Consider the following 23,608-nt stretch of genomic DNA (forward strand, 5'->3'; position numbering starts at 1 on the left):
TTGTTTTGTTTTGTTTTTTGGCATGTCATTTCGCTCAACTAACATAGTCATGATATCCATCTAGAAATCCATTTCCATATCTAGTTATGCACTTTATCTTCCTTTCTTTGAATCTCAACTATTGTCTCAGAAGTATCCTTTTCTCAAAGGTTTAAACTATCTGGAAATGCCTTTTCCCTCTTAACTCTAAGATCCCACTCTGTGTGGGCATGCTCAGCCTGTGAACGTGTGCATGATTGCTTCCTCAAAGCATTCTGTGATCAGAATGTAAAGTTCACTGTCTTCAGCTGTAAGTTTTGTCACTGTCTCCTGATTTTTTCATTTAGCTTCGAGACCAGCCAGCCTTGATAGTGGCAGAACATCCACTAGCAATAGCAATAATAATGCTTCACTCCATGAAGTCAAAGGTATGCTGTAGGTAAATTTAATATGCTCCATCCATATCCAGATCTTAAAGCGGGAGATTGATGAAGTTTCTGGGGTAAAGTATGAAATCCAAATCATCTATGTTTGGAACATAGTTCCTTGGAATATTTTATACTTTCACATTGTAATACAAATGTATTTCAATGTGTACAAATGTAAAAACAGGAGCAGTTATTTTGGTTTCCATTTTTCATCTTCACAGATAAAATCTTTTTATTGTAACCTTTCTATTTCAAAAGGTATCTGTAAGACTTTATTTTACTTACATTTTGTCTTTGTCATGAAAATGGTTGTCCTTATTTTCTCACTGATATCTATACACTGAACTCACAGAAAGTGTTTTAGCTTAATTTATATGTAAAATAAGGGGAATTGTATTTTTTAATATGTGAAAAAAATTGTGGGCCTGTAAGTGTAGCAAGAGCCAGGTAGATGCATTTTAGCTCATATAAAGAATTAGTTTGGGATTTCCCTGTCATGGCTCAGTGGAAAACGAGTCTGACTAGTATCCCTAAGGACATAGGTTTGATTCCTGGCCTTGCTCACTGGGTTAAGGATCCGTTGTCGCCGCGAGCAGTGGTGTAGGTGCAGCGCAGATCTGGGGTTGCTGTGGCATAGGCCAGAGGCTACAGCTCCGATTTGACCCCTAGCTTGGGAACCACCTTATGACACAGGTGCAGCCCTGAAAAGACAAAAAAAAAAAATTGGTTTGAAATTCCCTAGTGGCTCAGCAGATTAATGATCCAGTGTTGTCTCTGCTATGGCTCAGGTCGTTGCTGTGGCACAAGTTTGATCCCATGCAAGAGCACAGCCAAAAAAAAAAAAAAAAATTCAAGGTATTTTTTGCCTCCAAGGTGAAGTTTTTATGTAAATGTCTGGAAGCATTGCCTAATTAATACCTTTTTCTTTAAAGGTATACTTCCTACTCAGGAATTATTTAATAGATTTAAAAAGTTTGTTAAGGAGTTCCCATCATGGCGCAGTGGTTAACTTCCTACTCAGGAATTATTTAATAGATTTAAAAAGTTTGTTAAGGAGTTCCCATCATGGCGCAGTGGTTAACGAATGCAACTAGGAACCATGAGGTTGCGGGTTCGGTCCCTGCCCTTGCTCAGTGGGTTAACGATCCGGCGTTGCCGTGAGCTGTGGTGTAGGTTGCAGACTTGGCTTGGATCCCGCGTTGCTGTGGCTCTGGTGTAGGCTAGTGGCTACAGCTCCGATTGGATCCCTAGCCTGGGAACCTCCATATGCCGCAGGAGTGGCCCAAGAAATAGCAAAAAGACCAAAAAAAAAAAAGTTTGTTAAAGTGGTTTTTCTCTACAGTCCAGAATTTTTAAATTATAATGAGTGCATTTGTCCTATTGCTTTTTCGTATTTATAACATTTTATTTCAGTTGTAATTTTATTTTATTAATACTCTGTTGCAGTGAACAGGAAAATCCGATTTCAAGGAAGGATTATTTTTTGTCTTTATAGTTATGTTCTTGGGGTTCCCTTTGTGGCACAGTAGAAACGAATCTGACTAGCATCCATGAGGATGCAGGTTCAATCCCTGGCCCCACTCAGTGGGTTAAGGATCCAGCATTGCCATGAGGTGGCAGATGTGGCTTAAATCCCATGTTGCTGTGGTTGTGGTGTAGGCCAGCAGCTGTAGCTCCAATTCGACCCCCAGCCTGGGAACTTCTCTATGCTGCAGGTGCAGCACTAAAAAAAATATATAAAATCATGTTCTTGTATTCTGTTAAAAAATATAGTCTGAAAATGTGAAGAAGTCTTCTCTGATTTGAAAATTTGAGAAAATCTCTTTTCTATAAAATGTCACATAGCTTGAGCCAAAATCTTTCATGACCCACTTTCTTCTCTGTTATTAGGAAACCATGGAAAGTTGCATTTTCTTTTTTTACTTTTTTCTTTTTCTTTTTGTTTTTTTTAATTTATTTTTTTCCCACTGTATAGCAAGGGGATCAAGTTATCCTTACATGTATACATTTTTCCCCCACCCTTTGTTCTGTTGCAATATGAGTATCTAGACATAGCTCTCAATGCTACTCAGCAGGATCTCCTTGTAAAAAGTTGCATTTTCTATCTGATGCTGTATCCGTACAGTTTGCAATTGATCAAAATGAATAAACATTCTTAAGGAATAGCATAAACTTTAGGAAGCTTTTTCCCAGAACTAGTAGTTTGCATTTTGTATAGTTGTTCAACCTCAACTGAATCTTGAGGCTCTATAGACACCATGCCAAGAGTGGAAAGCAAGAAGAATCAGATAGTCCAGATATTCATTTAGGATGAACAGAGAAGCCTTCAAATAAGGAATAAAGACCTCATAGAAAATCAGAGAATGGGAGTTCCCAGGTGGCCTACTGGTTAAGGATCTAGCATTGTCACTGCTGTGGCTTGGGTCACTGCTATGGTGTGGGTTCCATCTTCTGGCCTGGGAAGTTCTGCATACATGGGTATGGCCAATAAAAAGAAGAAAGTCAAAAATTACAATTTTTTAATGGAGTTCCTCTTGTGGCTCAGTGGGTTCAGAACCCTGTATAGTGTCTGTGAGGATGCGGGTTAGATCCTTGGCGTCTCTCAGTGAGTTGAGGATCCACCATTGCTGCAGTATACATTATAGGTCACAGATGCGGCTCAGATCCCATGTTGCCGTGGCTGTGGCATAGGCCCGTAGCTGCAGCTCTGATTCAGCCCCTAGCCCAGGAATTTCCATATGCCAAAGGTGCAGCCACTAAAAAAAATAAATAAAAATTTAAAAAAAGAATTTTTAGCATTTCAAGAGAGTTTTTGATTTTAACATTCTCAAATAATTTAAAATTCATGTAATCATGTTTTGTTCTAAATTGTGAGGCCTTTTACAATTATTTGAACTTGAATTTTTTAAAATGTATTATTCACTTATTCATTCATTCGCTTTCTTATCAGATGAATTGAGTGCCTGCTTTGTATGGTTAGGCTCTGGGTATGGTAGTGAAGGCAAGTCTGCCCTTGAAGCAGGCTCTGGTGAACAGTTGTTAGACTAATGAAAGATTAACATGGTTTACTAAGCATGTCTAAAGAAAGCTGTCAAAGTCAGTTTGACTATTCATAAGAATCCAGTCAACAAATGTCAGTACTTACATAGTTTTAATCTCAGTTCAGTTATTGAACTCTTAACATACCATTTACTCCAAAAGCAGGTGCAGTTAATATCCAAAGCAGGCCACAAAGCCACAGCAGTGGAGAATTTAGCCTGCTTCATGAGCATGAAGCCTGGTCCAGCAGTGGTAGCAGTCCAATCCAGTACTTGAAAAGACAAACCAGATCAAGTCCAGTGCTCCAGCACAAAACACTAGAGAGTCGAGCACATCGCAAGATCAAAACTGGTTCCCCTGGAAGTGAAGTTGTTACTCTACAACAGTTTTTGGAAGAAAGCAACAAGCTTACCTCAATACAGGTGAGTTTTATCTATGGTAACCCTAATTTAGATGGACGCTACAAGTTAAATTTCTGTGGTTGAACTTTAGAGCCTTTTTTTAAGTTAAGGAGTGTTTAGGGACATTAGCAGTTTTTTATTGTACAGGCTCCTCTATCAGGAAAGTAAAAAAGCATGGCTGTATTCTCTAATCTGCTCTGATTTTTTTTTTTAATAGATAAAGCCCTCAAGTCAAGAGAATCTTTTAGATGAAGTAATGAAAAGTTTGTCTGTATCTTCTGACTTTCTGGGAAAAAACAAACCAGTTAGCTGTGGTCTGGCCAGGTCAGTAAGTGGAAAAACTCCTGGAGACTTCTATGACAGACGGACAACTAAGCCTGAACAGTTTGTGAGACCTGGTCCTCAAAAGACTGAAGATACCTATTTCATTAGTTCTTCAGGAAAGTCTACACTAGGCACTCAAGGAAAGATAAAGTTAGTAAAAGAAACTTCTCTGTCACGACAATCAAAAGATAGTAATCCTTATGCCACTTTACCTCGTGCAAGCAGTGTGATCTCTACTGCCGAAGGAACTACTCGAAGGACAAGCATCCATGATTTTTTGACAAAAGATAGTAGACTACCTATGTCAGTTGATTCACCACCAGCTACTGCTGATAGCAGCATCACTGCAGCATCTAGTGAGTACCATTTATACCCGTGGTCCTCTCATACACTTCACGGTCCAGCATATCCTGTAGGTTCTCAAGCACAAAATGATTTAGGTACAGACAAGCCCAAGTCTCCATATGCCCAGACCAGAAACTTAAGAGCAGAAAGGTCATATTTTCTAAACCAAACTTTTGCCACTAGTAATATGTTTAATGATGCACTTGGAATATCAGCTAAAGACAGCTTAGAGTCCTTTACTGTGGCTTATCCATCTCAGCCATTTTTATCTCTAAATACAGAATTAGTCAGTAACATAAGTGGGTTGCCTCCCAGATCAGTCACCAGAGTAATTGACCAGGCTTCTGCTTCTTTGGATAAAGCTGTATGGAAAAATAATGAGCAGTTTTATGATAGTCAGAACTGTAGTAATAGTAACTCACAGTCTTCTGTAGATAGCAGTGATCTTACCACTCCTGCATGTCTCTATCCTAAGGACACAGAAACCGCATTGTTGGTTTCTGAGGATAATCAAACTGTTTGGTATGAGTATGGTTGTGTATGATAAAAATTGCACAAAATGTGTATGATGTCATTTCATATGCCCTATGCTTCTCTAATCTGATTGGAAGAGCTGCTGTTGGAAAGTAACATTTGGCTAGATTTATATTTTTATTTTTAAATTGTGGCATAGTGTTCAGATGTATATTGTGGCATGTATATAAATGAGACTGTGTAACCACAAGAAAGCTTGCATGAAATATTAACTGCATTGTACATTTTCTGCATGATTTTAAAAACCTTAACAATACAAGCTCCTCTTTCACATTTCTTGTCACCTAGTAAGAGATTGTTATTTTGATACCTAGAAGAATGTTAAAATGGTTGCATGCTATAATTACCAATAAGTCATCTCCAAGTCATATTTATTTTGTTGCTTCCAAAAAAGAATGCTCATTTTCTTCCTCCCTCCCTTTTGCTCCCCTTTTCCCTCCCTCCTTCCTTCTCTTTCTGTCTTTTCTTTTTTTTTCCTAGAATGTGCAGTTCATATTGCACTTGTACACTATTAGTAAGGAAATTATGTTTAAAAGATGTCATTTTATTTTGCCACTTAATTATGCCTCTCTCTGCTGTTTATTTTCAAAGAAATAGCTAGGAAGTCAACACTTTATGTAGCAAATATTAACTATGCCCATATTTATAAAATTGTTACAGATTTAAAACTTTTGTTAATACATATAAATTTAGTGTAATTCTTTTAAAAAAGCATCAAATTTAAATGTGACTTATATGGTGGCTAGGAGCATTTGTATTCTATTTTTTTTTTCTTCACTTTCTTTGTCTGATAAATATAAGAGCTGAAACACTTATCTTTTCTTCAAGATGACTTTTTTACTTGGAATCAGTTAACAGTAGTTTTTTCAGGTTTTTTAAAAATAATATAGAATCAAAGAGAAATAAAGCACATCATACTCAGTGTGTTGGAAATTTGCATTTTTACTTCTGTCTGAAAGGTTAACAAGTTAAAAAAGTGGTAAAGATTGTTACAATTTATAATTTATTTATTACTCAATTATATATGTCTGTCCCTAAAACAGAATTTTCTTAAATTAGTACACTATGCTAAATTAAAATGTAAAATTAGTATTTGTAACCATTTAAACAAATGAATATGTTTTTAGTAGAAAAAAAACTTTAGAACTAAAAATAAATGCAAACTCTTAGCTAAAAAATAGTCATAAAAGAGAAAATATTTGTCAATTCTGACTCATAAATTTTAAAATTATCTTGTGGAAGTCATAGAACTTTTAAAGCAAAATCAGTTAAACTTGAATCTCTGACTCCTAGAATAAAACAAAACAAAACAAAAACCATAAGAAACCCATAACCCTGATTCACTTAGTTCTAAAGAAGTATGTCTTAGCTCTGTCTCTGCAATATTTTTACCACCTTGATTCATCCTAAATATTACTGGTAGTAATACAACTTGGCATCGAGAAGAAATTATTGTTGTACAACTATAAATGTAATAAAATTCATTGAGTAATTAAAAAAATAATAAACTTAGATACCCAAAAGAAAGTTATAACTTTATGTATGTTGTTATATTAAATTATTATTATTAATTGAGCCAAATAAAAGAGAGTATGGAGTTCCCATTGTGGCTCAGCATGATAAGAATCCGACTAGTATCCATGAGGATGCAGATTCGATCCCTGGCCTAAAGCTCAGTAGGTTAGGGATCTGGCATTGCTATAAGCTGCAGCATAGGTCACAGATCCAGCATTGCTTTGGCTGTGGAGTGGGCCAGCAGTTGCAGCTCTGATTCAAATTCTGGCCGGGGAACTTCCATATATGCCGCAGGTGCAGCCCTAAAAAGAAAAAAAAAAGAATTTATAGATAATCTTTGCTTAATGAAATTTGTATCCTAGAGTTCTCTTATGGCACAGCAGATTAAGGATCTGGCATTGTCACTGCAGTGGCTTGGGTTGCTGCTCTGGCGCAGGTTTGATCCCTGGCCTGGAAACTTCCACATGTCATGGGTGGAAGCAAAAAAAAAGAAAGAAATTTGTATCCTTTGTAAATTAAGCCATCTTCTTGTACTTATATAAGATTGTTTCAGAGGCTAGGTCCCTTCCATTTATACCTTTGACCATACTTCATTTCTCATAGCCAGCTCGTATTAAAAATGTTTTGAGGGAGTTCCTGTCGTGGCTCAGTGGTTAACGAATCCGACTAGGAACCATGAGGTTGCGGGTTTGATCCCTGGCCTTGCTCAGTGGGTTAAGGATCTGGCATTGCCGTGAGCTGTGGTGTAGGTCGCAGACGCAGCTCGGATCTGGCATTGCTGTGGCTGTGGTGTAGGCTGGCAGCTGTAGCTCCGATTAGACCCCTAGCCTGGGATCCTGAGTTGCTGTGGCTGTGGCTGTGGCATAGGCCAGTGACTACAGCTCTGATTAGACCCCTAGCCTGGGAACCTACATTTGCTGCGAAAGCGGCCCTAGAAAAGGCAAAAAGACAAAAAAAAAATTTTTTTTTGAGAACGGATAATCAAATAAACACAATAAAAAATTTTCATATTTTTAGCACCACCTAATATATTTTCTACATGAACATATCATTCTGTTCTGTTGTCAGTTGTTTCACAATCAGTTCTAATGTTTTTTGATGTCCCTTTTTTCATAAAACTTAATGGTAAATGTAGGTGAGATTACATGGGGCCATATATAATAATGTAATACTTAGTTTAATTTCTTTTCCACATTGAGTCAAGGATTATTTCACAACCATTTCAGCTTTTTAGATAAGTCTGGCCTTACACCTTAAACCTAAAGTATTAAATGTATTTATAAAAATACATTGAGGAAGTTCCTGTTCTGGTGGGCTCAGTAGTAACAAGCCCGATTAGTATCCATGAGGGTATGGGATCAATCCCTGGCCTTGCTCAGTGGGTTAAGGCTCTGGCATTGCCGTGAGCTGTGGTGTAGATCACAAACGTACCTTCAATCTGGCATTGCTGGGGCATAGGCCAGCAGCTATAGCTCAGATTTGACCCCTAGCCTGGGAACTTCCATATGCTGCAGGTGTGGCCCTAAAAAGCAAAAAAACAAAAATACATTGAGAAATCATGCATTGGTATAGTAAAAGCTGTGATTATTTTACAATACTCACAGGAAAGAAGTATTTCTAACCCAAATGGCTATAGTTACACGTACAGCATGTTTTCAAAAAGAACATAAACAATGTGCATGTAAGACAGATATTTAACATAACATGTTATGTGTCTTGAGGACTGTCTTAGAATACAGGTTTGACATCCTCCAGAAACTGACACCAGCTGTGGAGTCATGAAAAACTCCCCAAATACTGTTTTACTTATGTTTCTTGATTGCACTTGGAATGAAATCTTGAGCAGTGGGAAGAACCTCAGAAATAATATAGAGCTAATATTTCCTAAACTTAAATTAACATAATACTTTCTATAAATGAAATCTATTTAGATATTTTTTAAAGATAAAAGTGAAGCAACTCTGACTCCATTGAGCAACTTTTTTCCTCCAAGACATCTCCATAAACCTACGGGTTTGTAGAGGATTACAGGCATATCTTGTTTTATTGCACTTTGTTTTATTGTACTGCACAGATACTGTGGGTTTTTTTTTTTAACACAAATTGAAGATTTGTGGAAACCTTGCATTGAATAAGCATATCAGCTCCATTTTTCCAACAGCATTTATTTAGTTTCTGACTTTGCGTCACATTTTGGTAACTCTCAAAATATTTGAAACTCCTTCATTATTGTTGTATTTGTTGTGATCTGTGATCAGTAGTCTTTGATATAACTATTGCAAAAAGATTATGACTTGCTAAGGGCTCAGATGATGGTTAGCTTTTTTTTAGTAATAAAGTATTTTTTAATTAAAGGATACACATTTTTTATAGATATAATGCTGTTATGCACCTAATAGACTACAGTATAAACACAACTTATATGCACTGCGAAACTAAAAATTCATGTGACTTGCTTTATTGCTATATTCACTTTATTGTAGTGGTCTGGAACCAAACCTTCAATAACTCTGAGGTATGCCTGTATTAGTACCCTAATTTTAGGTGAAATTTAATAGCTTTCATATTCCTGGCTTAGGTTTCTAGAAATTATACTGTTATTATTTGTGACACTGTAAATTTATTAGGTCCCTTTGACCAAAGCAATTTTAGCCTTAACTGTAAGTAGCTATGTTATTTACCTATAAAATATGCCTTGGGCCCTGGCTTATTTTTAGTAAATAATACAAATGTTTCTCATTGTGGATGTTCCTGCAGCTGCATGCAAGATTATTTTTTACTTTAAAACTATGCATAACAATTTAGTAAATATAAGTAAGTAAACCTGTCACTAAAAGGGACATAAGTATATTATTTATAGTTTTTAAAATATAAAAATTAGTCTTCAGTAATGAGATGTCTCTCAGATGAATAACATTTGCAGAGTTAGATTCCTTCTTGCCCTACTCAGTGAGCTTTTTAGTTTATCTTCATGAATTGTGTTATGTTTAGCCTTTTATTAAATAACATGAAATGCTTTTCTCCTGCAGATGTGGACAAAGTACAAGAAAGCAGAAATTCAAAAAGCAGGTCTAGGGAGCAACAAAGCTCCTAATTGTATTACCCATTACATGACATGTGGGCCAAGTGGTGAGTTTCTTGCTTAAAATGTGAATGAGATTAGTCTCATTTATACAAACTAACTGCATTAAGTATAAGAACAAGTGCACATTGCATTAACAGATGTAAATATTGCTTGCTTAATTCATGACTTTCTGTCTTAACAGTAAATCAAGTTTAGTTGATTTCCCAGAATTCCCATTGTGGCTCAGAGGTAGCAAACTTGACTATTATCCATGAGGATGCAGGTTCAGTCCCTGGCCCTGATCAGTGGGTTAAGGGTCTGGGGTGATGAGTTGCAGTGTAGGTCGCAGATGAAGCTTGGATCTGGTGTTGCTGCGGCTGTGGTGAAGGCCACCAGCTGCAGCTCCATTTCGACCCCTAGTCTGGGAACTTCCATATGCTACGGGTGCAGCCCTGAAAAGAAAAAGTTTTAAAAATTAGTTGATTCCCAAAAGATTTGCCCATCAGTGCAGGAAACGTATCTTTAAAAATTGTTTTTCTTGGAGTTCCCTGGTGGTGCAGTGGGTTAAGGATCCAGTGTTTTCACTGCTTCCATACAACATTCTTGATAATTAAGGAGAGTAAATTAAATGTCTTTTCTATGAGGAACCAAAGAAAAATTGTCTCTGACTTTCTGTCACTCTCATCTCTATATAAGTATCTGGTGCATGCTGTTCTTTTAGTGACTACTCTGTATTTTGTATCTCTTATCTTCAAGCTTTTCTTACATTTTCTTTCTTTCTACCTTCCAACTAAATACAGAGAGAAAAGTGTCCTTCAGTTTCTCAGTGTGAAGCCTTTATTTCTGAAGTAACAAGACACCCAACTATAGGAAACATTTTAAAAACTCTTTAAGGAGACTTTAAATAATCCTTCGTGAATAGAGCAGGCAAGAAATACAAACCTTCATTACTTCCTTGAATCAAGGAGCACTACTGGAGTCAACTGCCAAAATTTTTAGAAGGTTTTTTTGTGATTTACTATACATTGTACTGTTAAGATCTGCTGAATAAAGGATATTCTCTCGCTAAGGACCAAGTGTTTTAAAGTTTCAAGAAGTACTCCAAGAACAATCTACTTCTTTCATCATCTGTTCATGAATTTATCCATGTTTGCTTAATGCTTCTGCTAAGTATTAGCCAAAATCTAGCCATTTATATTTAGTTGTGTAAACCTAAATTAAATGCCGTAGTATGTTGTGGAATGTACTGTATATCAAGATACAGAGAACATTGTTTTGGCATGTCAGAGCCTTATTTGGTTAGCAGACTGCATGTGTTGGTATTCTTTTCTTTTTTAAGACAGTTATCTTGATGCACTGCAAAAGAAATTCAGTTTATGAGATAACTCTGAAAAGTCTGAGATAGGAGAATTTACAGTGATATTAATCTTTCCATGTCCCCCACTAAGCAACACTAAGCAGTTCACACATGGATCCAAGGTAATTAAAGTGTGTTTTTCTGAAATTTTTTTTTTCATAAGGTAGTTTTTCTAGCAAATGACATTCCCAAGATAGAGCTGTTGTGTTTGAAATCATTTCTTCTTTAGTATTGAGTTATATACGTGTTTGTTTTTTTAACTTGAGAGCTGACTGTTGCTTAAGAAGTTTTCTTATGGCAAAAATAATGTAAATAATTTACTATGATCTGCATTTTGCCAGGAACTCATTTATTATTAAGGTTACCACTTATTAATAAGAGTTTTTCTGTTTTTGTCCTTTATAATACTACATTAAAGTTGATAACTATTATCGGTACTTTTGAAATATTTGTATGCATTTGTTACCTTAAACATTTGAAAGAAGCACAAAAAGTAAATTTAGTTAACCCAGGGAAACATCCGTTTTTTTGTAGTTCCAATTTTATATCACAGTTTTATTTTCTTATGAAATCAAAATAATGCATTGATACTTACTAATGCAAATTCATTATTTAACATAAATATCAAAATAATCTTAAATGTCTGAAATGAGAAATATGCTGACTTTTAAATTTTAACAGTATACTTCTTAGGCTCTCATTACCAGCTCTAAAACTCTTTTTGGAATAATTCCCTAGTATGTGGTTTATTAACTGTGTGTTTCATCACTAATCTGGTAGCTGTGAGAAATATCTCATCTCTCCCATCTTGCACCCTTTTTTCTTTCTCTCTTTTTGGTAGGCCAGTAACAGTGTTTTTGTTCAGTCTACTTTCAGAAAGACCAGTAATGAAAAAGAAATATACCATGTATAGTTGAAAAGGAATTGAAGTGGAAGTTAGAGAACTTGGACTTTACTAATGCCACCATTAACTTAGGTTTGCCACCAAATAATGCTGTAAGTTAAATCTCTTTTAAACTCTTGGATGAAAGGTGCTATATAAATGTAAATACAAAGGATTCTTACTAAAATACAAGTGTTGCATAACAGACAGACATATTTAGAACCTGTTCTCTAGATTTTGAAACATCTGTCTCCATGATGACTCCCAAGATTCAAGTATCAGATTGATAATGGGTGTCATGGCAGTCGAGAGACACTTGCATGTAAAAAATGTAAATTCATTTTTAGGTGGATAAATTGAAAGTAAATATAGAAATTATGTTTTAGCTAAATACAATAAGTGGGTAACTTAGTATTATATTAACTAGCATCTAATTTGCACAACTAGGACACATCCCAGGACATTAACTGAAAGTTGAAATTTAATGAGTAGGAGGTAGCCCAATGAGGTGAATGATATCACAGCTTGATCTCCCCAGGACACTAATATCCTAAAATAGAGAACCCGCTGACTGAAGGCGCACATTATTACTTCAATTAGAAAATGCTTAAGGGTAGCCTATGAAGTACTGAACCTGAATAGGCTGACACCGAGAAAATGCAGCAAGACAACACTTGAAATTGCATAAGTAGGAAGTCACAATTACATTCATTGTCTTTTTCATACCATTTCAAAAAAGGACTAACCACATGAATATTTTACTGTCTCCAAAAGATACCATCAGAAGCAAACTTAGTATGCAGTCATGCTTCTCCCTTAAGCGGCTTCCGCCAAACAAAATAATATAGCCAATTAAAAAAAAGTCACAGGGGCCAATTTCCTGACTGGAGCCTGACATGCTTTTAATTATCTGTCTCTATTCTAAGTCAATACCTAACTCCCCTAGGAAATTGAAGAATTTATATACAGGGTGATAGCTTCTTCCCAGAGCTCCATTAAAGTGCTTCAGATCTGGCAATGTAGAAATGTTTGGTCCAAGTTTTTCAACTGGTGGTTACCAAAGAGTTCATGAAACAGGTTTGTATGTAGCACCTTTCATGCAAGGCACTTGTAAGAGCCTAAAAATCACTGTGCATAGTACAGAATTGCAGCCACCTCACAAGTGTTACGACCTGCACTGTCTTAACGGTTAATGTCAGGAAGTGAAAAAGATACTGTACCAAATCTGGAGTTACAATGAGGAGTAATAATGTATACTAAATGACTTTTGTATTTTAAGTTACTTTTTATGAGAAAAGTGGTGAATTTTTGCGTTTTCTTTTCCTCTTCACTTAGTCCTGAGATGTACTTTTTTCTTTAAGCCTCGAATGAATAATACAGAAGGAGCCCATTTTATAATATAAACCTTGATGTACATGTTGAGATATTTGGACAACAATGAAAATGCCTTAAAAGGAATGCTTATGGATAAAGTTGCACTTATAACACCCTTTTAAAAAACCTGATTTTAAATTGTCTTTTTCTTTTCTACTAAGAGTTCTCTCTTTCAGTGTTTGCCATTGTACTTATAACTGTTATTAAATACCAAATCAAATAATATAAAAGCTGTTACATTTCCTTTAAAAGTAATGCTACTGAGGGATTTGGAGTTGAATAGCAAAATGTTTATTACTTGGCTATATCTAATATAAGCCACAGTTTATAACAATAACAAAAAATCCAGTTCATAACAAATAGACATGATCATTTGGCTGATTTGTCTTTTTTAAAACAGTATTTTTCATCTTAGTTTTTAAACTTTATTTCTCCTCAAACAGTTAAGTTGGTTTAACATTCACTTGTCAAACTGATATAAAAAGAAATAAAGAGGTGATATGACAAGTGGTTGGAAATCATAACAATATAATTTAGCTGAGTATTAGTCTTTCCTTTCCCTTTGCCCTATTTTCAGACGTAACCCATAACCTTGTTTATTCTGTCCTAATCACTTTGGAATGAATATTGGAGGTTTTGGGAGAAAGAGAGGAGAGTCAGTTTTGTCAGTCGCAAAAGTCTTAAAGATAATAATAGATTGTACAAATCAATCTCTTTCATTTTCACTTTTAGACTTTGGGAGGCAGAATGTTAGAGACGGCAACCAGCCATGTGTCTGTCCTAGGGCAGTTCAGTCCTTCTGGGCCTGTTTTTGCTGTAAGATGGGGAGGGCAGGAAAACCAGTTATCTAAGGTCCTCAGTGTCTTTGATTCTGTTCATTAAATTTTCATTTTGTATACAGAGCAACCAAAAATTTCCTTTCTTAGGGACACAGTACAAAGTAAGTAAAAACTAACGTGGCACCTCAGAATAAGGTTATCATTTGTGGAAACTATTTACTAACTCATCTCTTAAATCCATTCTATATAAAATTCTGTCATAAGTAGACTTATAATTTGTAATCATATATATATATCCAAAAACAACAGGTTTTACTCTTACTTTGCCTTTCAGTAATGCAAATTGCCCCAAATTAAGTACAATATCTCTACCAGATGCAAATTATTTTTTGAGTGTTCAATTTTAGGAAAATATGTTATCGTCAGACCCTCAGTCAGGGTTTTGTTTAAGTGAGGTAAAAAGTGAATCAAATTTTCCTGTTTTTGCACTAGCTTCTATGTGACAACTGACAATATATAACCCTGGGTTCTTATAGTGTTTTGAATGCCATAGTTGAGAGGGGATGAATAAAATTTAATACAGCCTAGAGGACAGAAGAAACTTATTCAGGCATGTTCACATTTCTAACCTCTGCACAAAGACCTTCTTAATGGCATGTGTATATTCTGCTACTGAGTTTTAAAATGTAATTTCAGGAGTTCCCATCTTGGCTCAGCAGCAGTGACAAACCTGACCAGTATCCATGAGGATACGGGTTCAACCCCTGCCTCATGCAGTGGGTTAAGGATCCAAAGTTGCCGTGAGCTGTGGTGTAGGTCACAGATGTGGCTCAGATACTGCGTTGCTGTGGCTGTCATGGGCTGGCAGCTACTGCTCTGATTTGATTCCTAGTCTGGGAACTTCCATGTGCCTCGGGTGCAGCCCTAAAAAGACCAAAAAAAAAAAAGTAATTTCATTAGTATAATGATAACAGAACATCTTCCATCTCTGTGCTGTTTTTCTAAATTAAAATTTTCTAAAGATATAATTTTATAAAAAGTTTATTTTTCACTGAAAAGATCAATGGTTTAGAAACAAACATGCAGTGATAGATTTTGCCCTTGCCTCTGTTTGATTATCTCACTAGGGAACTCTTGATTTAGGGCCATACCTGTGGCGTAGGAAGTTCTTGGGCTAGAAGTCAAATTGGAGCTGGAGCTGCAGCTGCCAGCCTATGCCACAGCTACATAAACATGGAATGCTAGTCACATCTGCAGCCTATGCCACAGATTACACCACATAGTTCTCAACCTGTTGAGCCACAACAGGAACTCTTGAACTCTTATTCTTTAATCCTTATTCCTCAAAGATACAATCTCTATCAACAACATAGTCCCTCTTGTGGCTCAGCAGTAACAAACCCAACTAGCATCTGTGAAGATTTGGGTTCGTTCCCTGGCCTCACTCAGTGGGTTAAGGGTCTGGTGTTGCCATGAGGTGTGGCAGAGGTTGAAGATGTAGCTCGGGTCTTGCATTTCTGTGGCTGTGGCAGACTGGCAGCTGCAGCTCCATTTCGACCCCTAGCCTTCCCCACATTCCTTGTGATTTTTTTCCTTGTATGTACACTATCATATGTATAATTTTATATATGCTGTTTTTGCAACTTCATTTTTTCTTTTTTTCTGGTCTTTTTAGGGCCCCACCTGAGGCATATGGATGTTCCCAGGCTAAGGGTCTAGTCGGAGCTACAGCTGCCAGTCTACACCACAGCCACAGCAACTCCAGATCCAGGCCACATCTGTGACCTACACCACAGCTCAGGGCAATGCTGGATCCTTAACCCACTGAGCGAGGCCAGGGATCGAACCTGTAAACTCATGGTTCCTAGTGTGATTCGTTTCTCCTTCGCCACGACGGTGAACTCCAGCAATTTTTTCAACTCTAATAAATACCTTATAGAAGATGTAAGTTAATCTTAGGCAGTTAACTAATCTTTGTTTTGTTTTGGCCACAGCCATGGCAACATATGGAGGTCCCTGAATCTGGGATCTTGGAAGAATCCCAGCTGTGGGGCAACACTGGATCCTCTGCCCTCTGCGCCACAGCAGAAGCTCGAACTAAGTTTAGTTTAGTTTAGGTTAGTTTTGTTTGTTTTTTGCTCTTTAGGGCTGCACGCGTGGCATATGGAAGTTCCCAGGTTAGGGGTTGAATTAGAGCTACAGCTGCCAGGTCCAAGCCACATCTGTGACCCACACCACAGCTCATGGCAACGACAGATCCTCAACCCACTGAGTGAAGTCAGGATTGAACCACATCCTCATGGATACTAGTCGGGCTCGTAACCTGCTGAGCCACAACAGAAGCTCCTAATTTTAGTTTTGATGTTAGTTAATTTATTCTTAATTGTTGAAGGCATTCCTGTAATGAATAATTATCATGGGGGATGGGAAGGGTAGAGACTCTGGGCTGGATAATACTAGCTTAATACATCTTTTTAAAAGGAAATGTTCGTATTGTTCCCTGATGGCTCAGAAGCTTAAGGATCCAGCGTTGTCACTGCTATGGCTCAGGTTCAGTCCCTGGCCGATGTCCAAGGCGTGGCCAAAAAAAAATCTTAAAAAAAAATACAATGATGGGAGTTCCCATTGAGGCTCAGTGAGTTAAGAACTTTACTAGTATCGGAGTTCCCGTCGTGGCACAGTGGTTAACGAATCCGACTAGGAACCATGAGGTTGCGGGTTCGGTCCCTGCCCTTGCTCAGTGGGTTAAGGATCTGGCGTTGCCGTGATCTGTGGTGTAGGTTGCAGACGCGGCTCGGATCCCACGTTGCTGTGGCTCTGGCATAGGCCGGTGGCTACAGCTCCGATTCAACCCCTAGCCTGGGAACCTCCATATGCCGCGGGAGCGGCCCAAGAAATAGCAACAACAACAACAAAAAAAAAAAGAAAAAAGAACTTTACTAGTATCCATGAGGATGCAAGTTTGATCCCTGCCCTTGCTCAGTGGGTTAAGGATCCAGCATTGCCACAAGCTTCGGTATAGGTCACAGATGCAGTCTGGATCTGGCATTGCTGTGGCCGTGATGTAGGCCAGCAGCTGCAGCTCAGATTCAACTCCTAGCCTGGGAACTTTCATATGCTGCAAGTAAGGCCGTTAGAAAAAAGTAAGTAAAATATTGCCCCTAAAATAGTTTAGGTAGTCCCCAAATCACGGTGCTATATATATTATATGACTTTTAATGCTCTTTATAAATTACAAGAAAATCACCTTTCAGGAATAAATGTATTTTAAGCATTAGCCTAATTAGTTTTTATCAAAATTTAGTATTATGGGATCATGTCCTGTGTTCTTTACAAATGTGAGAAAGTCTTCAGGGCTCAGTCCCATGGTTGCAGTGTTGGTCATTGGATGAAAGTATACCTTTTCATGTCCACCTTCCAGAAAAGCAGAATCCAGAACAAATTTCACATCTCCATCATCACAGAAGAGTGCCAATGGTGTCACACAGCCTTGGACAACTTTCAGTTTTTCTAGCATGGCTGTTTCATCAGCAAACCGCAGATTTCCACTCCCAACACCTAACTGCTTGGCAAGATCATTTAAATTGATTTGTCTATCATGAAGAACTGTCACCAGCCAATAGCCTTTTTTCTTTTTGTCTTTAAGAAATAAGTTCTTACTATGTGCTCCTTTCAAATGTTGGATATGAGGCATCATTTCTTCAACTGTAAACACCTGTAAGATATCACATGAGAAGTTTAAAAACATGCATGTATATACACACTGCACACTACACTTGTATGTATTTTGCTTGATGGGTGAAAACAGCAAGGTTAAAATCCAGGTTACTCAGGTGCCCTGGATTTCACTGATAGAGACCCATTCCCAGTCCATTACCCAATAATATCTCATCTCAGGACTTTAAGCAACTTCTCCTAGGCCAGTTCTCTATTCTCTGTTCTAAGCCAGTTCTCTTAGGCCACGCCTTCACATTCCTAAAATCCTTTGTTTTTCCCTTAAAATTTGGTAAAGTTTATAGCAGCCCAGACTCCGATTTCTTGGCATCCATTACATCCAGACCATGTGACAAACTCCCCTCTACTGATAACTGCAGAGGTGAGAGGGCAGGAACACCTGCCCAATATACAAAGTAAAAAAACAGGAATAGTATGTGTGGACTATAAGGGAAGGGAAGGGAGTTCCCGTTGTGGCTCAGCGGACTAAGAATCCAACCGGTATCCATGAGGATGCCAGTTTGATCCCTGGACGTACTCTGTGGGTTAGGGATCCAGCATTGCTGTGAGCTGCAGCGTAGGTCACAGACATGTTGGATGTGGCTGTGGCTGTGTTGTAATCCAGCAGCTGTAGTTTCAATTGGACCCTAGCCTGAGAAATATATGCCACAAATGTGGCCAGAGAAAGCCAAAAAATGGGAAAGGGAAGGGTCATGGAAAATGACACAGTTTTAATGTATTTCTATACCCTTTAAAAACCATCACCATATTTAGCTAATTATCATTTAGCTGTTACTCAAGCCTCCGGCAAAAACTTTTATGTCCCTACACTACTCAGGTTACATATTGGCTAGGTGAGATATTTGCAGAGTATCTGCCCATCAGTACACTAAATTATGTTTAAAAATACCAAACTCTGGAGTTGCCGTTGTGGCGCAGCTGAAAGGAATCTGACTAGTATCCATGAGGATGCAGGGTCAATCCCTGGCCTCGCTCAGTGGGTTGGAGTTCCCGGATTGGCAGGAGATGTGGTGTAGGTCCCAAACGTGGCTCGGATCCTGCCATTGCTGTGGCGTAGCTGGCAGCTCTAGCTCCCACTGGACTGGGAACTTCCATGTGCCTTGGTGCAGCCCTAAAAACAAATGAATAAATAAAAATATCTTGGTGTCATGTATGCATGATGCCTGATACATCATAGCCACTGGAGAAGCAGTTTACTGCTGGGCAAATTTATCTACCCATAAAGTGGACACACTGACTAACATCCCACACCAGTCTAGGATGCACGAGTTCCTAAAATGTTGCACTAGTTCTCCACAGAAAATCAAGTCACTCCAAGAGGAAAACATAACCTTTTTTACAATACGAGACCCACGTGGACAGGCCTTTGATGTTGCATTCTGGTCCCTTGATGTACTCTGGATCCCAGGAAATGCCTTAAAACGTACGTTTCTAAGGTACACTACCCCTGGGCCCACTAGCCTTAGCGACTTCGCGGGACAGACGCTGCAGCAGAACCCACCCACTCCTGCAGCCGTCCCACCGAGAGCGCCTCACCTCCGGGTGCTCCACGATCTCTGTGCGGATGGCCAGGGCACTGAGCCGCTGCTCCAGCGCCGCGCGCAACTCTGTGCCTGACATGCTACCTTCGTGGCAGTAGCTAGAGACCCGGAAGAGGAACTGGGCGTGGCCTTGCCCCACCCAGCGGGCTGCAGGCCGAGCGGAAGTGCCTGGAAGGACTCGGGTCGGTGCTGCCAGCCGAGAGCAGGCACCTTCCCGTGGCGGGGTTGCGGCGTTTTCGCTCTTTTCTGTGGCTTTGGCTTTTTCCTGGAAATCATCCAGGTCCGCAAGGAGAGCCTTACCAAATCTGAAGGGTTCCTTACCGCGTGTCCCAGCAGAGGGAGGAGCCTGCATTCTCACAGCCCTCGATAATCTCGGTTTCCTACTTCCAGCATATCTTCCATTTAAACTGAATCACAGCCAGCTAACAATTCAGTTCAGTGAGTACTGGGCATGGATTGGACGCCATAGCAGGTTTATCAAGGCAGTTAGAGGCTCCTTACCCCTCCCTCTGTCCTTGTAATGTATTTTCTGTGCCAAGTACTAGTTGAAGGATTCTGCATTGAGAGGATGCAGCCTGTGTTATTGAAACTACCTGCAGTTTTGAGGTAGCTGAAACACACACACCCCCTCCTCAAGGCCTCTTTATAAACCCTTAAGATTCTGCTGGGTGAGCGCCCAAGAAAGACCACCTATATAAATTCCCTTACTTACTAAAACTTCCACCCACCAACTTGTAATGCCCTGCCTCTTCCGTCTTTCTATGCCCTCCTAGGACGAGGGGGGGGGTGGGGGGGACGACTTTCACCAGGGAAACTCCCTGAGGTTGTGAAGCTACAGACAAAAGGAGACAAAATCCCTAGCCTTTTTTTTTTTTTTTTTTTTGCTCTCCCAAAGCATGTGGAATTTCCCAGGCTGGGAGTGAATTGGAGCTTTAGCTGATGGCCTATGCCACAGCCACAGCAACGCATGATCTGAACTGCATCTGTGATCCACACCATAGCTCAAGGCAACGCCCATCCTTAACCCTGAGAGAGGCCAGGGATCGAACCCTCATCCTCATGGATCCTAGTCAGGTTCCTAACAGCTGAGCCACCACAGAAACGCCTCCTCTCCTTTGAAATAATTAATTATGACAGCCACAACTCACCTCTTTCAGAGACACTCTGCCTACCTCTTTGTGGGCTGCTACACTATCCTGCAAAACTGTCACTCCCTGCTTGAATGAGGCCTAAAATTCCACTAGAGTTTAATTTATGGATTTAGATTAAGCCTCATTGTTACCAATGCCCCAGAATCACACACCTGCCTCTTCCTTGAATGGAAACTCTTATCCAAGTTTCAGGAGGAAGTTGCAAAAAGAAAAATAAGTACTTGTTAGAACTAACTAGGCGCAAGATGGCAGAAGATCTAACTTCCAGTATACCTTGGGCTTTGTATGTTCACTGTAATACATCAGCATGCTAAATGAGGGCATCCACCAATTGTCCCTGACAGTTGACAATTGCCATGACAACAACTGGAAAAGCCCACTCAAGGACTGAAAAGGAGTGGTCTGGCTCCAAACCACACCCCTATTCTCAGGTAAGTCATGAATATTCCTCCCACTCTTTCCAGTTTCCTCCCTTTTACATCAACCCTCCAAGATATATGATGTCTGCCTGAATTGCATAGAGAAGTTAATTTGCAAACTAGGTTCCCCCTTCTGCATTGTTTATCCATTGCTATCTCAGCATCAGTTTCGTTATTGGCTGTGGAAGTCTGATCAGAAAAAATCCTCTCTTGGACTTCCTGTTGTGGTGCAGCGGAAAAGAATCTGACTAGGAACCATGAGGTTGTGGGTTCGATCCCTGGCCTCACTCAGTGGGTTAAGGCTCTGGTGTTGCTGTGAGCTGTGGTGTAGGTCGCAGACGTGGCTCGGATCTGGTGTTGCTGTGGCTCTGGTGTAGGCCACAGCAACAGCTCAATTAGACCCCTAGACTGGGAATGTCCATATGCAGCGGGTTGTGGTCCTAAAAACACAAAAGACAAAAAAAAGAAAGGAAGAAAGAAAGAAAAAGAAAGGAAGGAAGGAAGGAAGAAAGAAACCTCTCTAGCTGAGACAAGTTAGATTCCCATTGCAGGTCTAGTCAACCAACTCAGTAATAGAACCCAGCTAAAACGTAGATATTCCTAGGGATGTCATATACTCTAGTAGGAATATACTTAGGTTATCCGGGGTACAAATTGAAGGCCTGGAGAAGAAGCCTCTTAAGAAGACACCACAAAGATTAATACAACAGCAGGTAAAAAATACTTCCCTCCCAAAAAATTCCAGAACGTTCCAGCTGAATTTGCCATATATCAGCAACATTTTTTTTCATTTCTTAAAATTTTATTGAAGTATAGTTGATTTACAATGTTGTGTTAATTTCTGCTATACTGCAAAGTGATTCAGTTCTACACATACACATATCCATTCTTTTTTAGAATTCCTTCCCCATACAGAATATTAGGTAGATTTCCCTATGCTATGCAGCAGGTCCCCTTTGAACATTCCATATACAATAGTGTGCATATGGCAATCCCAAACTTCCAGTCCATCCCTCCCCCTCAACTTTCCTCTTTGGTAATCCTAAATTTGTTTTCAAAGTCTGAATCTGTTTCTGTTTTATAAATAAGTTCATGTATATCATTTTAAAATTAGATTCCACGTATAAGTGATATCAATCATTTGATATCTGTCTTTGACTTCAGGTAGAATGATAATCTCTAGGTCCATTCATGTTGCTGCACATGGCATTATTTTGTTCTTTTTTATGGCTGAGTAATATTTGATGGACATTTAGGTTGGTTCCATGTCTTGGCTATTGTGAATAGTGCTGCTATGAACATAGAGGTGCATGTATCTTTTTTTTTTTTTTTTTTTGCTTTTTAGGGCCACACTGTGACATATAGAGGTTCCCAGGCTAGGGGTCTATTTGGAGTTACAGCTGCCGGCCTGCGCCACAGCCACAGCAGTAGCAGATCCCAGCCATGTCTACACCACAGTTCACAGCAATGCTGGATCCTTAACCCACTCAGCAAAGCCAGGGATTGAACCTGCAACCTCATGGTTCCTAGTCAGATTCATATCCACTACGCCACAATGGAAACTCTGCATGTATCTTTTTGAATTACAGTTTGTCCAGATATATGCCCAGGAAGGGGATAACTAGATCATATGGTAGTTCTATTTTTCGTTTTTTGAGGAACCTCCATATTGTTTTCCATTGTGGTTGTACGAATTTACATTCCCACCAGCCTTCTAGGAGAGGTTCCCTTTTCTCCACACCCTCTCCAGCAGTTATTGTTTGTAGGCTTTTTTTTTTTTTTCTAATACATTCACAGTATGTGGAAATTCCCAGGCCAGGGATCGAACCTTCACCACAGCAGTGACCCAAGCAATTTCAGTAATAACTCCAGACCCTTAACCCCCAGGACCACAAGAGAACTCCTGTTTGCACTCTTTTTGATGATGTCCATTCTGACTGGTGGGAGGTGGTAGCTCATAATAGTTTTGATTTGCATTTTACTAAAAATTATCAATGTTGAACATCTTTTCAAATGCTTTCTGGCCATCTGTATGTCTTTGAAGAAATATCCATTTAGAGCTTCTGCCCATTACAAATTTTTTTTTCTTTTTTGGCTGCAACTACAGCATGCAGAAGTTCCCTGGCGAGGGACTGCACCCATGCCATGGAGTGACCCAACCTGCTGCAGTGACAACACAAAATCCTCAATCTGCTGAGCCACAAGGGAACAACTGCCCATTTGTTTATTGTGTTGTTTGGGTTTTTGTGTGTTTTTTTAATATATATATATATATTGAGCTGCATGAGTTGTTTATATATTTTAGAGATTAATCTCTTGTTAGTTACTTCATTTGCAAATATTTTCAACCATTCTGTGTGTTGTCTTTTTGTTTCCTTTCCTGTGCAAAAACCTTTAAATTAGGTTCCAATTTTCAATTTTTATTTTCATTTTTATTGCTCTAAGAGATGGATCAAAAAAGATATTAAGGGGAGTTCCTGTTGTGGCTCAGCAGTAATGAATCTGACCAGGAACCATGAGGACACAGGTTCAATCCCTGGCTTCACTCAGTGGGTTAAGGATCTGGTGTTGCTGTGAACTGTGCTGTAGGTCACAGATGTGGCTCGGATTTAGCATTACTCTGGCTGTGGTGTAGGCCAGCAGCTGCAGCTCTGATTTGAACCCTAGCCTGGGAACTTCCATATGCCCTGGGTGTTGAACCTGAAACACCTCTGACTCGAATCCAGCCTAAACCAAAAAT

At 39.0% G+C, this 23,608-nt stretch overlaps 2 protein-coding genes and 1 long non-coding RNA gene across 8 annotated transcripts in view; 2 read left to right on the forward strand and 1 right to left on the reverse strand.

The window, feature by feature from the left end:
- CCDC88A (coiled-coil domain containing 88A) overlaps positions 1-10,698 on the forward strand; it is a 128,186-nt gene extending 117,488 nt beyond the window's left edge. For 3 of the 6 annotated variants that reach the window (XM_047782054.1, XM_047782056.1, XM_047782055.1), the window contains 5 exons: positions 327-407; positions 3,609-3,868; positions 4,065-4,527; positions 9,595-9,694; positions 10,430-10,698. In XM_047782054.1, the coding sequence (XP_047638010.1) occupies positions 327-407; positions 3,609-3,868; positions 4,065-4,527; positions 9,595-9,659 (869 nt within the window). In that variant the 3' untranslated portion in view covers positions 9,660-9,694; positions 10,430-10,698. Of the gene's footprint in view, positions 1-326; positions 408-3,608; positions 3,869-4,064; positions 5,307-9,594; positions 9,695-10,429 lie in introns of those variants that run through there. The other 3 variants (XM_047782053.1, XM_047782051.1, XM_047782052.1) reach the window with 1 other exon arrangement.
- Positions 10,699-17,209: 6,511 nt separating this feature from the next.
- On the reverse strand, positions 17,210-19,650 carry LOC125128058 (prolyl-tRNA synthetase associated domain-containing protein 1). The gene is made up of 2 exons (XM_047782057.1): positions 19,294-19,650; positions 17,210-17,737 (listed from the first exon to the last, which is right to left on the reverse strand). The coding sequence occupies exons 1-2, from the start codon at positions 19,648-19,650 to the stop codon at positions 17,306-17,308; spliced, it is 789 nt and encodes a 262-aa protein (XP_047638013.1). The 3' UTR covers positions 17,210-17,305.
- Positions 19,603-23,072, forward strand: LOC125128059 (uncharacterized). Its single transcript, XR_007135130.1, has 3 exons — positions 19,603-19,736; positions 20,794-20,880; positions 22,976-23,072. It is a non-coding gene; the product is annotated as an uncharacterized LOC125128059 (long non-coding RNA).
- Positions 23,073-23,608: the final 536 nt, after the last annotated feature.

Source organism: Phacochoerus africanus, chromosome 5, assembly GCF_016906955.1.
Source record: "Phacochoerus africanus isolate WHEZ1 chromosome 5, ROS_Pafr_v1, whole genome shotgun sequence".
NCBI lineage: Eukaryota > Metazoa > Chordata > Mammalia > Artiodactyla > Suidae > Phacochoerus > Phacochoerus africanus.